The 15,624-nt window shown below is 33.1% G+C and overlaps 2 protein-coding genes and 1 pseudogene across 2 annotated transcripts; 2 read left to right on the forward strand and 1 right to left on the reverse strand.

Annotated features, from left to right (window-relative positions):
- Positions 1–6,533: 6,533 nt before the first annotated feature.
- LOC145954380 (pentatricopeptide repeat-containing protein At3g05340 pseudogene) lies at positions 6,534–7,142 on the reverse strand (annotated as a pseudogene).
- A 5,370-nt stretch (positions 7,143–12,512) lies between these two features.
- Positions 12,513–13,133, forward strand: LOC145954387 (uncharacterized). Its single transcript, XM_083068476.1, has one exon. It carries the CDS (start codon positions 12,513–12,515, stop codon positions 13,131–13,133), a length of 621 nt encoding a protein of 206 aa, XP_082924602.1.
- Positions 13,134–13,408: 275 nt separating this feature from the next.
- Positions 13,409–14,312, forward strand: LOC145954391 (uncharacterized). The gene is made up of 2 exons (XM_083068481.1): positions 13,409–13,784; positions 14,236–14,312. The coding sequence occupies exons 1-2, from the start codon at positions 13,409–13,411 to the stop codon at positions 14,310–14,312; spliced, it is 453 nt and encodes a 150-aa protein (XP_082924607.1).
- Positions 14,313–15,624: the final 1,312 nt, after the last annotated feature.

The following is a 15,624-nucleotide window of genomic DNA, read 5'->3' on the forward strand; positions in this document are numbered from 1 at the left end:
CTACAATATTGATGACGATATGATGCATATTCATTATTCAATATCTACCTGTTATTTTCACTTTATAATCTATGTTAATATGGATACACACATACGTCATATAGATCATTTTTTTTTTTAATTCCAAAACTAGAACGTATATAAAAATCGTAATCCAAATTAAATATAGCACATGATCATATATTTATTGATCTAAATTAACTATGGAACAGGAATCTGTTTAAAATGTACAGTAAAGCATCGAGATAATTTATATAATGTTCATTGAAATTATAATAAGATTAAACATTTTGACCAATCTTATACTGGTTTAAAATACAATTTAACTAGAATGTATTGATAATAAAACCTTTTTATATATACCATTATATAAGGGTTGGTAAAATTAGTTTATAAATTAGTTGAAAGCTTATATGTTAGTTAAAAATTATAAGTTGGGAGCTAAAAAGTTAGATGTTTATAAATTAATTGATTGAATTGAAGGTTTTTTTTCTTTTTAAGATTAGTTGGTAAATATAAAATGTCATAAAATGATTTTCATACTAAGATTGAGAGGATGGCATAATAGAAAAAGTAGTTTTTTTATTAAAAAGGGTAAAGATGATTTTAGGTAAATTAATGAGGAGATAAAAAAAGAAGTTAAGAACTTATAAACCATAAGTTATTTTAATTTGCTTATGAAGAAAAAAAAATTATAAAGTTTTTCATATCAAAAAGACTTATTTTGAACAAATTAACTTAAAAATTAGAAGAAGAAAAAAAAAACTTGTAAGCTCTTGAAGTAACTTTTCAGACATACTCAATAACACTTTGTGATGTATAGTTAATTTTTATTAATTTTTTATAATAAATATTTGAAGAGTTATACTAAGAACAATTTTTAATTAACTGATAATGTGAAAAAAAATACAGTAGTTATAAATTCTCAACTAATCAGAAATCGAACTATATATGATTTTTAAGGAATAAATTTATTATATATGAGAATCAATCTATTCTATTATATCTGCTTCAAAAAAAAATCTATTCTATTATATAATGAAACTTTTTTCACATGGCATCTGCTATATGATGACACTATATTGATATTTTTCTCGTCCCAAATGTCGTAAAAAAATTTATTTTAATTTATAAAAATACCTAATTATAGTAATTAAGGAAATTGTGATCGGTATCATTTTTATAATTTGAGCATTCAAATTAATAATACAATTATATATTTTAATCCAAATTAAATGATAGTACTAATACATAATTATCGTAGTTAAAGAAATTATAATCAACGTGATTTTTATAAATTTAACATTCAAACTAATATATGTTATAATTTAAATGAATTGATTATACTAATATATATTTTAATACATAATCGAAGAAATTATGATCAGTGTCATTTGCATGATTTGAATATTCAAACTAGTTAAGAAAATTATGAATATTATGATTTTTGTGATTTGAACATTCAAATAAAATTATATATTCTAATTAAAATAAAAATTAAGTAATGGTAGTATTACATAATTATAATAAATATAGTAATTAAGGAAATTATGATCGGGGTGCTTTTTGTTATTTGAACATTCAAACTAATAATAAATTATATATCCTGATTCAAATTTAATTTAATTGATAGTACTAGTATATATCCTAATACATAATTAAGAAAATTATGATTAAGGGAATAATGAATGGTATCATTTTTATAATTGAATATTCAAAGTAATAATACAAGTATATATTCTTATTCAGATCAATCGATAGAACTAATATATATTATAGTAAATATTTATAGTTGTAACGACCCGGCAGGTCATCACACTCACCATCACAATACACCGGAAACTCGAGACAGGATAGAACGAGTATATAAATATAGTGTCTAGAATATAAGTATATACAATGTCCTACATCCGACTAGAGTTAGAGTGTAGAGTACAAAATACATCCAAAACCACTATATCAAGTAGCCGTAACAAAACAAAACAAAACATCCATAGGAGTCAGCTCCGCCTACCAGCTGCAGACTCACCACTATCCACCACCTATCCTTGCTCTGCTCCCATACATAGTATGATCATTGCAGTCCAACCACATGGAAACAACAGAAGGGTAAGCTAGCATAAAAAGAAACAGCATATAGAAAGATTTAAGTAATATAAACAACTACAACTATCAACACTTCATCAACATACATCCCATCGATTTTTCAACATGATTATCAATGAGCATACAATGCGTCGTCACGCATATCAACTCGGAGATCTCCTACAACAACTCAGCCTTACGGCCTACAACAACTCAGCCTTGCGGCCTACAACAACTCACATCAATATTCCAGCACAACATAACTTATACATCTCAACATATCAACTCACAGTTCAACAAATCAGCCACAACATAACCTCACTTCTCAACACATTCATCAAATACAATTTAATATCAAAAATAACTTTATCTGCTATACATCATTTCATAACCTTCTATTTCAATTCAACTCAGCACCAAATTTCATACACGAACATCCCTTCTCCGCGCCCGGCGCACACGTGGCTGCGCCCAGCGCAGCGCAACCAGAGAGCACCAGGGGGCCAGCGCGCCCAGCGCATGTATGCCCGCGCCCAGCGGGACTCAACCAGAGAACCCAAAACTATCTCACGCTTAGCGCAATATTCTTTGCACCCAGCGCTGGCCGGGCAGAGACTCAAGGAGTCTCATGCGCCCGGCGCACCAAAACCCGTGCCCAGCGCGGGGAAGGCAGAGACCTCCCTTGGTCTCGCGCCCAGCGCAATTTAAATTTGCGCTCAGCACCCACAAGGCAGAGACTCCTGAGGAGTCTCACGCCCAGCGCGACAAGGGGCGCGCTCAGCGCCCAAAAGAAGAACCAAAACCTGCCACAACTGGTATCGCGCCCAACGCGGTCCAAGCCACGCCCAGCGCGGGGAAGGCAGAGACCTCCCTTGGTATCGCGCCCAGCGCAATTTAAATTTGCGCTCAGCGCCCACAAGGCAGAGACTCCTGAGGAGTCTCACGCCCAGCGCGACAAGGGGCGCGCTCAGCGCCCAAAAGAAGAACCAAAACCTGCCACAACTGGTATCGCGCCCAACGCGGTCCAAGTCACGCCCAGCGTGGGCCAGCCAGAGACCCACATTCTCAAGCGCGCTCAGCGCACTCATCATTGCGCTCAGCGAGCTTGGCCAAATGGGGTCTCCTGGTGGCCACGCGCCCAGGCGCGAAGAACAGCGCTCAGTGCGAAGCTCAGCAGCGGCCAACCATTTTTGAAAAACTCTTCAAACAATCTGCAAAACAACCAGAAACTTCACATGCAATCGGTTCGAATCACTACAATTTCATCCAAGAGTCCAAAAATACCACCTTTTTCAACATGCAACAACAAATCAAGGATTTTCCCCAAAATTTCTCAACAACCCCGAAACCCCAAAGAAGACAAGCTTTCTTTCAAATCCAGCCATGAATCAGACACCAACAAACATCTAACGAATTTATAGAACTCGTCCACAGTCAAGAACAGTGAAAAAGAAGCAAAATTACTAGCTTCCCTTACCTCGGCCTAAGATTCCGAGCTTCGGGTGGAAAAGAATGAAGGAGAAGAGAAGCTTGAAAGTGAACGGAGAAGAAATCAGCTGGAGGAAATCAGTTCACACCCCCTAAGCACCTTCAACTGCCAAGAATCGCCACCAGCAAAAGAGAGAAAAGGAGAAATGAGTATTTTGGAGAGAAAATGAGTTGTGCGGGGAAGGGTGAGTGAGGCTGAGAGAGAAGAAAAATGTAAGGGTGAAAATGGGAAATGAAAAAAAAATAAGGTCCTCACAATAGTAATTAAGGAAATTATGACTAATATGATTTTTATAATTTAAACATTCGAATTAATAATATAAGTCTATATTCTCATTCAAAATAAATGATAGAACTAATATATATTCTAATTCAATTTTATATAATATTCGAATTAAGAAATACTACATTATTTATATTGATTTCATAACAAAAATTCATAATTGGTAATTTTAATAATATATATATAAATATAGGATACAATTCTCACATTAAAAAATTATTTTTTTAAGGCTAAATAAAACCCAAAAATCTATTTTGTAATATGTATCATAGTGCATCCTAATGATTATTATTAGATTTATCAAGTCATTTGTTGTTATTGGATCACTCGCAAAAGTTCAATCTTACAAATTTCATGTTCAAGATATTAAGTCTTCAATATGAGAGATGCGTAATAGTATGATCAAAATAAAATATATTAGTGAAGAATAATTTTTTTCTTACAATCAATTAAACATTAATTGATAATGACATGACAATAATGTTACACGTCACATCAAATGTGACATATAACAATCTAACACGTCATACACTAGTATAACAACACATTAAACAAGAGAAATTTTTTTAAAATTTTGATTTTAGTCCCTATAAAATTTATATATATGTTTGATTTTAATCCTTGCAAAATTCAAAGTTTGCTTTTAGTTCTCATAAAACTTGGTTTGATTTTAATCCTTAATTGTTATCTTATTTTAGTTATTTTTAAATCTATAATATCTTCTTCATCCATTTTCACATTCATCTAACAAACATTTTTAATTGAAAAATGTTATTAACAAATTATCTATCATATTATTTTGAATGCACTCTTATTAGGACTAAATACAAGTCGTAGAAGTTGAATCATTCTCATAGTTAATAGTCGTTGACAACTAGTAAAGATGGGTTTAGAGGTGTTAATTTAGCCCATGTCCCCTCCCATAAAAGTCCTATTTATTTTAGTCTTGCTTAATGGATGGGCTTAAAGCTCCCAACACACAAAATCCCAAATAAAAAGGAGTTGGGGCCAAGGCCTCAAGGGGCTTAGCCCCCCACTTGTCACATTATTTTTTTTTTTTCTAACAAAATTAACAAGAAAAATTCTTACTAACTTAATTTTCTTTATTTATTTATTTTATATAATAATTTAACTCTACATAAATTTTTTTATAAATAACGTATGATGTTATATAATTTTTTAAGTATGGATTTATATCATTTTTTACAATATTTTGAAAATCAGATCAATCATTAAACTTATTTAAGTACTAGCTCAAGGTTCAATAGTTCAATTCTAAAAATTATGCAAATTAATTAGATCAATCTCTTGGCACAAAATCACCAAATATTGAACTTTTTCTTTCTTCGTGGGCAAGAACAACATAAACCAATAACTTTTATCTTTTTGACATAATTTCTAATTTTTCATGTTTTTGCACCTTTTATTTTATTTTCGTTTGAATATTTTTATTTGATTTTATCATATGAAATTTTGTTTATTTTATTTTAAAAAACACACGAAAGTCAAAAGCAAAAAAAATTTGACTTTAACGTTATTTTTTATTTTATTTTATATATAAATAATAAACTGGCATTTCATTAATTTTAACCAAATAAATAATATATTTTAACCAAATTAATCACTTAAAATAAAATACAAGGTTTTGAAATGCAATGTGATTTTAAATAAGATTTTTTTTATATTTTCATTTGATCATATATTATAATTTATGATAAAAAAATTTTATTTTTATAAAAATTACTTGAAAAATTATATTTATTATTTAATATAATTTTTAATCGATAGTATAAATTTGTTTACTCTAACAATATATAAAAGTTTAAGCTCATTTTACAAACTATCATATGTCTTTCATCTCCCAACTATCAAATTAAGAAATTTTACAAGATTTTTAAATATAATGTAAATTTACAAGAATTTAAAAATTATACTAATTATTTAAAATAATATAACTAATTGATATGCAAGATCAACGTTATAGTTCGATCTTTAAATTTTTTAAAATTTTTTAAAATTTTTTAATCTGTTTAATTGGTATAAGCTATGTTAGCTAATTTTGGTAACTTGCGTGAGCTATGTTAGTTAATTGCACAATTTCCATCTTTGAACAATTCTAAATGTAATTATTAATTAATTGATGATCATTCTATGTTAGTTGATGTTTTTAATTGTACAGAAAATGTGGTTATCTTAATTTTGGTTAAAATAATAACTTTTTAAATATTAATGTTGGTTAAAATATAATTTTTATTTTAAAATAAATTTCTTAATTTAAATATTTTTTAAAAAAAAATTGAAAGTTAGTCCTTAAAATAGACTAATTAGTGCATGGAGTAAGTTAGTTCATACAATGAATTATTATAATTTTTTAATAGTTAATTTATTATTTTATGAAAAAAAAAATGGTCCATGGGCTAGTCCTAGCCCTAAGGGCTTTATGGGCCTTTTGGTCCTAAAAGCCTTTGGCTGGTGATAAACACACCTCCATTTTTATATAAATACACCCCATTTTTTTTTTAAATATATGAAATTCCTAGACTACCCTTATTTGTAACTCTCTTCTTCTTCCGCGCACCTCTCTTTTTTTTTCCTCCTCCGCATGCGCACCTCTCTTCTTCTTTCTCCTCCGCGCACCTTCCTTCTTCTCTTCTTCGTCACGTTCTTCTCCAAACCATTAGAACTTGTTTTCAGCTTCTAAACTTCCACACTTCGAATACAAATCCATCAAAGCACTTTCAATGCATAAATCCGACTGCATTCCCAATTTCCATAGCAAGCCATGAATTTTACTACCTTCCAATAACGCTTGTAAACCAAAACAAGCCATGAGTGCACTCAAATATGTCAAAGAATTAGGACTCACCGACCCGCAACGCATTTGATGGAACAATCTCAAACCATCCTCATAAAACTCATTTTGCGCGAGGCCAGAAATCACTGCCGTCCAAGTCACAACATTCCTCTCAAGCATCTCATAAAAAACCTGCCTACCTTGACTAAAACACCCACATTTAAAATACGATGTCACAAGAGCGTTGCCCACTGTAATTTCCCTCTCAAAGCCACCAACAAACACCAAACCATGAATCATTTTGGTCACATCAGAGAATTCCAGTCCATCACAAGCTGACAACATTGTAGTCAGTGTTGCTTTGTCAAATCGACAACACACTGCCTTTGACCTACCCATTTGCTTAAAGAACCTAAAACCCGCGTCAAAATCCCTTCTCCTTAAAAACCCAGAAATCATCGTGTTCCATGACACGGTATCTTTAACAGGCATATGATCAAAAAATAATGAGAAGAAAGTTCTAATGAGAGATAAAAAAATATAATAATTGTACTAAAAACAAGTTCTAATGGTTTGGAGAAGAAAGTGACGAAGAAGAGAAGAAGGGAGGTGCGCGGAGGAGAAAAAAGAAGAGAGGTGTGCGGAGGAGAAAGAAGAAGAGAGGTGCGCGTGCGGAAGAGAAACAAGAAGAGAGGTGTGCGTGCGAAGGAGGAAAAAAAAGAGAGGTGCACGGAAGAGGAAGAAGAAGAGAGGTGCTCGGAGGAAAAAAAAAAAAAAAAAAAAAAAAAAAAAAAAAAGAGGTGCAAATAAGGATAGTTTAGGGATTTCATATATTTAAAAAAAAAAAAAGGGGTGTATTTATATAAAAATGGAGGTGTGTTTATCACCAGCCAAAGCCTTTTTATAAGTGGGTTTTTGGTCCTTTGGCCCATGTGGGGTAGGGCTTTGGAGAGTGGGCTAGACCCATTTGACAAATCTAAATAGGCTCAATATCATGGAAATAGATTAAAGGTCTGTAAAAAATAAAAATAAAATAAAATAAGTTCATAGTTTTAAGCAAGAAAAGGAAATTCGTGACAAAATAAGGGGATCCCAATTTCTTATACACCAAGCTTCGTTATTCATTTCTGTTAGATCATCCTTAGCGTATGCAAATAGGTTTGGACAAGGATTTCATATATGGATCCAATACCTTTGACAACAAAATCTATCAAAACTCAATTATTGTTATTATTCCTATCCGTACCTTTATAGTTGGATCAGTCACACCTTTCCTTCATTTCAAATTGGAAGATAATAAGGATAATGAAAGAAAGCTTAGGTCATCTAGTCATTCAACAGACCCAACGCTGGAAATTGCACTGGCCATCCCTTTGATCATTTAACAACAAATTGAAATGATAGTGCATGACTATGAATGACAAAAAATTTCATACATATGGGTATTTTTAAATAAAATCTACCAAGATAATAAATTGATATGGATCAAGTACGAGAAATATTTTTGTCTAGTAGGGTAAGGGCAGAGGGCTACTATGTGTCCTTGCCCTGCCCATTGCCATACCTATGTATAACATCGATCATGCTTCAAATATCTAAGCAATTATCATTGAACTAATGGTCTATAATAAGATCTAAAAGGCAAGGGTTGAGGAGTAATAACAAAATTGCCAACATGAAGGATTGACAACCTCTGTCTAAAGGAATCATCCAACCCGATTTTTTGTTTCTATATAGTGAGGCCACTAGAGTAGACGTTGTGGCACAACCACGTCTCCAAATTGGAGCAATATAGGTTATTTGGTGACTACCTAATCTAGCTAGCACTTAAATGTACCTTGTACAATTTAACTATACATCATATATTAAATTGATAAATTAGTTTGCTTAGTCTTTTCCTTTCCCTATTGGATCCCATTTCACACTCACCTTTATTTTTAATAATGGTATAAACAATGTGGTGAGTTCAAAGTGTTAGTGAATAAGTGGTATAAGCAATATTATTTGAATTAATGACTAAAATCAAACTTTGAAATTCATGGAAATTAAAATTAAACTTTAAATTTTAAGTTTTATTTTTTAGTAAATATCTACAAATATTTAAATAAATAAATAAATAAATAACAATCACAAGCACCCATAAAAGTATTTAGAATATGAGTTCGAGACAAATATTTTATTTGACAGAAAGAATAATGAGAGACTACTATCCATAACATTCTATCTTGTTGACATTCCTAAGTAAAATCTACATAATCGTTTTCCACTATATAAACAAAATATTAAAAAAAGAAAAAAAAAAAAAAAAAAAGGTGTGCATGTAACACCTCAATTTTTCTAGTAAAATTATATTTTTGTTAATTATTAGTTATCATACTTTATTATAATTAATTCAGTTATTTAAATAATTATTTTAATCATTTTTATATAGGTATGTATATATTATAAAGTTTTATAATTAAGTGTTTCATTATTTATTTATTAATTGAGAGAAGAATTTTTTGTAACTATTGTTAATTGTTTTAACTTATGGGTTAAGGAGGAGTTATGTTTTTTTCTATAAAGGGGAGGTTTTTTAATCAGTTTCTTTTTATGTTATCTTCTACGCTTACACGTTTCAGAGTCCTGAGAACCTAAAAAAAAGAAAAGGAAACCACCTTGGAGTTGCAAGACCGCTGTCTAATACTTATATATTGAGACAAAGGGGAGTAAGAAACTTCGTTCTAAGGGTAGAATTGTATGGTAGATAGTGTGATTAGCCCTAATCAATTTTTTGTTGCATGTTTTATGTGTGAGGGTTTTTCCCAAAAATGTGTCTTTATTTTCTCCATTGCTCTTTGATGTTCTAATTGTTGTTATGTATATGAATATGCCTTTAATTTTGTGTTTTGATCTATAATCACATGTTTTGGATTGTTTGTGGGTTTCCGTAGGAACCCTAAATAGTTATTATGTGAATGGATAGTATGAGTATGTAATTGGTGTGTATAATGTGTGTTTTTTGTAATATAACTTGTCCTTTAGAACTTTTCTACCTATTGAGTGTTCACTCTTAGTTATTTTTGATAAATTTTGGTGATGGGAAGAGTTTCGGGGTTCAAAGAGTTAAACATTGCACTTTCAGATTCCATCATGGATGTGACCGATAAGTCACAACCTTGACGTGTTCGAATTTTTACCCTTCCTTAGATTCTCGCCAAGCCAGTCACAGGCGTGACCAACATCATAGTTGTAACTCATGTTGATGCTCTTTTTTCTCATTCTCTCCTTGTTTTTTCTTCCTTTTATCACTTTTATTACTTGAGATAAGTCATATTTATTGGTTTGAGATGTATGATACTTGTGTATAAACCATGTATGAATTATATGATGTCTTACCTTAGATCTTGATATAATGTGAAGTTTCTGGAGTTGAAGCAAGGAGATAGTATAGTGGTTGAGTATGCTACCAAGTTTGATGAGTAAGTCCATTACTACTGTCACTACCATGGTGAGGTTGGTTAAAAGGTGAAGTGCATCAAGTTTTTGAATGGTCTCCATCATGAGGTGAAGACAACAATTAACTATCAAGAGATTTACCACTACCTGATGTTTGCCAACAAGTGTAGAATCTATTATTGTCATAACCATGCGTGTGCTACTTTCTATAAAGGAGGTGGTCCTGTTTGTGATGGGAGATTTGGTGGTCAGAGTAGGAATAAGCCTTACTCCGCTCCTACCAAGTTTCAAGGGAATCATATCAAACACAATGGAAGTAAGTTTGTTGTTAAAGGTTTTTCTATGAATGGTGTTGCTAGTGTAGGAGGCTTTGTTTCTACACCAGCTAGTAGATGTAAGAAGTATGGACAATGTGAGCATGAACACTACAACTATCTTGACAAAGATATCATCTATTTCAACTACAATGATAAAGGCCACATCAATACTTAGTTTCTACAGCCATCGAAGCCATGTCTAGTTGGAACTAGTTCTTAATCTGAGCATTCAAAGGTTTTAGGAAGAGTATTTATTCTTAGTGGTGCTAAAGCTATTCAGATTGAGAATCTAATACAAGGTATATGTTTCATAGCTGAACAACCTTTTTGTTGTATTATTTGATTATGGTGCAACCCATTCTTTTATTTCTCTTGCTTGTGTCAAAAAGATTAATTATTTGTGTCTTGCTTGAAATACGATTTGGTTGTGGAGACTCCCATTAATGGTCCCATAACTACTTTTAATATTTGTTTAAACTATCCCATTGATATTTTCTGAAAAGCAATTTTTAGTTGACTTGAGTTGCTTGCCTCTTTGTCAATTAGACATCGTTCTTGGAATGGACTAGTCATTTTCCAACCATGTCCTACTAAACTGCTTTGAAAAATCAATTTCTTTAGGTGAGAGTAAGAATGTAAAAAAATTTAGTGCCAATAAAATAAAAACTTTTTTATAAGAAATGAAAAGGTATACATGATCCTTACATGTTTAAAACTTCGGAATAATAATGAGCTTAGTGGTATTCCTTCAGTAAGTGATGAGCCCTGAGGTTTTTCCTAAGAATATGTTAGGTTACCCCCTAAGAGAGAGTCAAATTTTTCTATAGACTTAGTTCCTGGTAATGCAAACATATTTATAGTACCTTATAGGATGTCCCTTAAGAAGTTAGTTGAGCTTAAGAAACAAATAGCAGAGCTTCAAGAGAAACAGTTCATTAGGCCGAGTGTATCACCCTAGGGAGCGCCTGTACTATTAGTAAAGAAAAAGTATGGGAGCATGAGGTTGTGTGTAGACTACCGTTAGCTTAACAACGTTACCATTAAGAATAGATATCCCTTGCCTAGGATAGATGACCTTGTGGACAACCAGTTAGAGCTTATGTGTTTAAGTAAGATAGATTTAAGAACATGTTACCATCGGATACGAGTAAAGTCTAAAGATATTCCAAAGACTACTTTTAGGATTTGATATGGGAACTATGAGTATTTAGTTATGCATTTTGGTGTGACTAATGTACTCGGAGTATTCATGGACTACATGAATAGTATCTTTCACCCATACCTTGATAGGTTTGTAGTATTCTTCTTAGATGACATCCTCATATACTCTAAGACTAAGGAAAAACATATCGAGCATCTTAGGATAGTGTTACAAACCCTTAAGGATAAGCAGTGATATGCTAAGTTGACAAAGTGTGAGTTTTGATCGAATAGTGTTAGCTTCTTAGAACATGTGATTTTTTAGGGAGGAATAATTGTAGATCTTTCTAAGGTAGAAGTTGTACTTGAGTGGAGGGCACTTAAGTCAATTTTGAGATTAGGAGTTTTGTAAGATTAGTTGGTTACTATAGGCAGTTTATAGAGAATTTTTCTAGATTAGCCCTACCTTAAATTAAGTTAACTAAGAAGAACCAACCTTTCATGTGGGACACTAAGTGTGAGGAGAGCTTTTAAGAGCTTAAGAGAAGATTGACTAGTGCACTTGTGTTAATATTACTTGACCCTAGTGAAACCTTTATAGTGTATTGTGACACTTCTAAAATAGGTATAGGAGGAGTGTTTATGCAGAAGGGGAAGGTAGTAAGTAGCCAATGCATCTAGGCATTTGATAATCCATGAATAGAATTATCCTACCCATGACCTAGAGTTAGCTGTCATAGTTTTTGTGTTGAAGTTATGACGGCACTACTTGTTTGGATCAAGGTTTTAGGTGTTTAGCGACCATAAGAGCCTTAAGTACCTTTTTGACCAGAATGAGCTTAATATGAGACAAAGGACATGGATAGAATTCCTTAAGGAGTATGATTGTGAGCTTAGCTATCACCTTGGTAAAGTCAATGTGGTGGTTGACACATGAAGTAGGAAATTCCTCCAGGTATCTGCTTTGATGGTTAGAGAGCTTAACATATTAGAGGAGTTTAGAGACCTTAGCTTGGTTTATGAGTTGACTCCTAAGAGAATTAGATTAGGAAACTTGAGAGTGACCAATAACTTAATAGATGAGATTAGAGAGAGCCAAAAGGTAGATCATTTTCTATTAAGTCAGCTAGAGAAGTTAAATTTAGGTAAAGATAGTGAGTTTAGAGTGGGTGTAGATGGGGTGTTGAGGCTTAAGGATAGGTTATGTGCACCTCGCATACCTGAGTTTAAGAAGATGATCCTTAAAAAATGTCATATGAGTAACCTTAGTATCCATCTAGGAGCCACTAAGATGTACCAAAACTTTAAGAAAAGGATCTTCGTGGACTTTGTGGTTAGGTTACCTAGAACCACAAAGAATCTAGATTCCATCTGGGTTATAGTGGTTAAACTAATGAAGTTTGCTCACTTTATCCCTATCAACATTAGATACCCTTGGGAGAGATTAACCAAGTTATACATAGGTGAAATTATGAGGTTGCATGGGGTTCCAACTGGCATAGTTTTTTATAGAGACCCTAGATTTTGGGAAAGTTTGCACAATGCTTTAGGTACAGATCTTAGGTTGAGTTCAGCATATCACCCTTAAACAGATGACCAAATTGAGAAAACTATACAGTATTTAGAAAAAATGTTAAGAGCTTGTGTCCTAGAACATGGGGGTATTTGGGATAGTTTTCTACCTTTGATGGAGTTCACCTATAACAATAGGTACCATTCCAGTATTGGGATGGCACCTTATGAAGCATTTTATGGTAGAAAATGTAGAACACCTTATGTTGGGCAAAACTCGGGGAGAGTTCCATGTTAGGACCTGAAGTAGTTCAGCAAACCATTAAAAAGGTGAGATTAATCCGAGATAGAATGAGGATAGTCCAAAGTAGGCACAAGAGTTACTATTATAAGAAAAGAAAAGGCCTTGAGTTTAAAGAGGGAAATCATGTATTCCTAAAGGTAACTCCTTGGACTGGAGTTGGTACAACACTTAAGTCCCACGAACTTACTCCATATTTCATTGGTCCTTACCAAATCCTTAAAAGGATTGGTGATGTAGCTTATCAAATTGCCTTACTATCGCCTCTTCCAAACTTACATGATGTCTTTCATGTTTCCCAGCTTAGAAAACACATTCAAGACTCATCCCATATTGTTGAGTTTGACAACATTCAGTTGAAGGATAACCTCACCTTTGAAACTATTTCTTTAAGGATTGAGAATAAAAGGATGAAACAACTGACAGGTAAGGAAATTCCTTTAGTCAAGGTCATTTAGGGAGGGAATATTAAAGAAAGTGTTACATGGGAGTTAGAAAGTTAGATGTGGGAAGCATATTCATTTTTGTTTACTTTAAGTAATTTCAAGGACAAAATTCCAAAAAAAGATGGGAAAAATTGTAACACCTCGATTTTTTTTAGTAAAATTAGATTTTGTTAATTATTAATTATGATACTTTGTTATAATTGGGTTATTTTGATAATTATTTTAATTATTTTTATATAGATACATATATATTATAAGGTTTTATAATTAAGTGTTTTATTATTTATTTATTTATTGAGGGAATATTTTTGGTTACTATAATTAATTATTTTAGTTGATGGGTTAGGAAGGAGTTATGTTTTATTTTTTTTTAAAGATAGGCTTTTTGATCAATTTTTTTTTACACTTTTTTCTATGCTTAAGCGCTTTAGAGCTCGAAGAACCTGAAGGAGAAGAAAACCATACTGGAGTTGCAAGACTATCGTCTAGTACTTATCGAAGTAAGTGAGAGTGAGAAATGTAACGACCCGCCATGGTCTCTACACTTAGTGGAATCGCACTACTACTAGTGAACTAAGGAAAATATTAAATTGGATAACTCATACATACAGGTATAGATAAGAATAAAAATAACCAAATTATTTAAATACAAAATAAAATGCCATATATGTACAGTCATCCCAAAAATAATATTTCCTAGTGCCGGTCAAACAGACAAAAATCGCTACCCAAAATGGTAACCCTAACACGAGGATCAAACTCCCCGTCTCGCAGCGGTCACCTCGACTCCAAGCTAGCCCTGATCTGCTCCCATACCAAGTATGATCATCGCAGTTCCACCACATGGAAACAGAAGGGTAAGCTAGAATTCACAAATGAATCATAATAATCTATATTACACAATCGTATTCATAGAGTCACACCATACACTCTATCCAATACTACTCATGCATAAAATACAATCCACCAATCATGAAGTCAAACACCACACTTCATCATATTAATAATCATACAATAAATGCATCTCATGACAGATATCAATGCATATCAATCATCTAATGCGTCGTCACGCATACACCTAGGAGATCTCCACAACAATAGAGCTGTATAAGTGACATTCCATCCTACCGAAACCACCCCAACCGTTTTCACGCCCAATGCGCCCGCTCGGTCACAGCTAAACAGGATATATAATCCTCCCTCGGGTTTACTCGGATGATGTCACTTACACAATTGGAAGTCCAGATCCACCGTCAGGTATAGCACAGCTGGGTACGGGCTTACCACGACCTTGGCATGCATTAACCAAGTCAATTGTGGAGTTCGCCCACCGACTATCCGCAAGGATCCACGCACCTTCCCGAGTACTTGGTTAAGGGAATAACCCTCGACCTCATACCCCGCTCCAACACTAGCTAAGGACTTAGAGGAGACTCATCCAACCCAGTGGCCTATCTGAGCACCATTCTCCCAAATCCAGTGGCCTCCCAGAGCACCACTCTCATATATCAGTGGTCTATCCAAGCACCACTCTCAAGAGACTCTATGTGAGCTCTTCTAGTTCGAAAATATTTTTCCTCTCCTCAAGTCCTAGGCTAGACTCATGCCATAGGCATCACATGCAATCATGCATCATACATCATAATGGTCTGCCCACCATCATGATCAACAATCATACACATGTCATAAGACATCACATGCAATAATGCATCATACATCATAATGGTCTGCCCACCATCATGATCAACAATCATACACATGTCATAAGACATCACATGCAATAATGCATCATACATCATAATGGTCTGCCCACCATTATG

The sequence above is a fragment of the Cajanus cajan genome, chromosome 1, assembly GCF_000230855.2.
Source record: "Cajanus cajan strain Asha chromosome 1, NIPB_CcT2T_4, whole genome shotgun sequence".
Lineage (NCBI taxonomy): Eukaryota > Viridiplantae > Streptophyta > Magnoliopsida > Fabales > Fabaceae > Cajanus > Cajanus cajan.

Bases quoted from the DNA above. Each gene is read 5' to 3' on its own strand.
- LOC145954387 (XM_083068476.1), top strand. From the start codon at position 12,513: ATGGTTAGAGAGCTTAACATATTAGAGGAGTTTAGAGACCTTAGCTTG.
- LOC145954391 (XM_083068481.1), top strand. From the start codon at position 13,409: ATGAGGATAGTCCAAAGTAGGCACAAGAGTTACTATTATAAGAAAAGA. The intron at 13,785-14,235 runs GTAAGGAAATTC...TAAGCGCTTTAG, and splicing joins AAGGATGAAACAACTGACAG to AGCTCGAAGAACCTGAAGGA.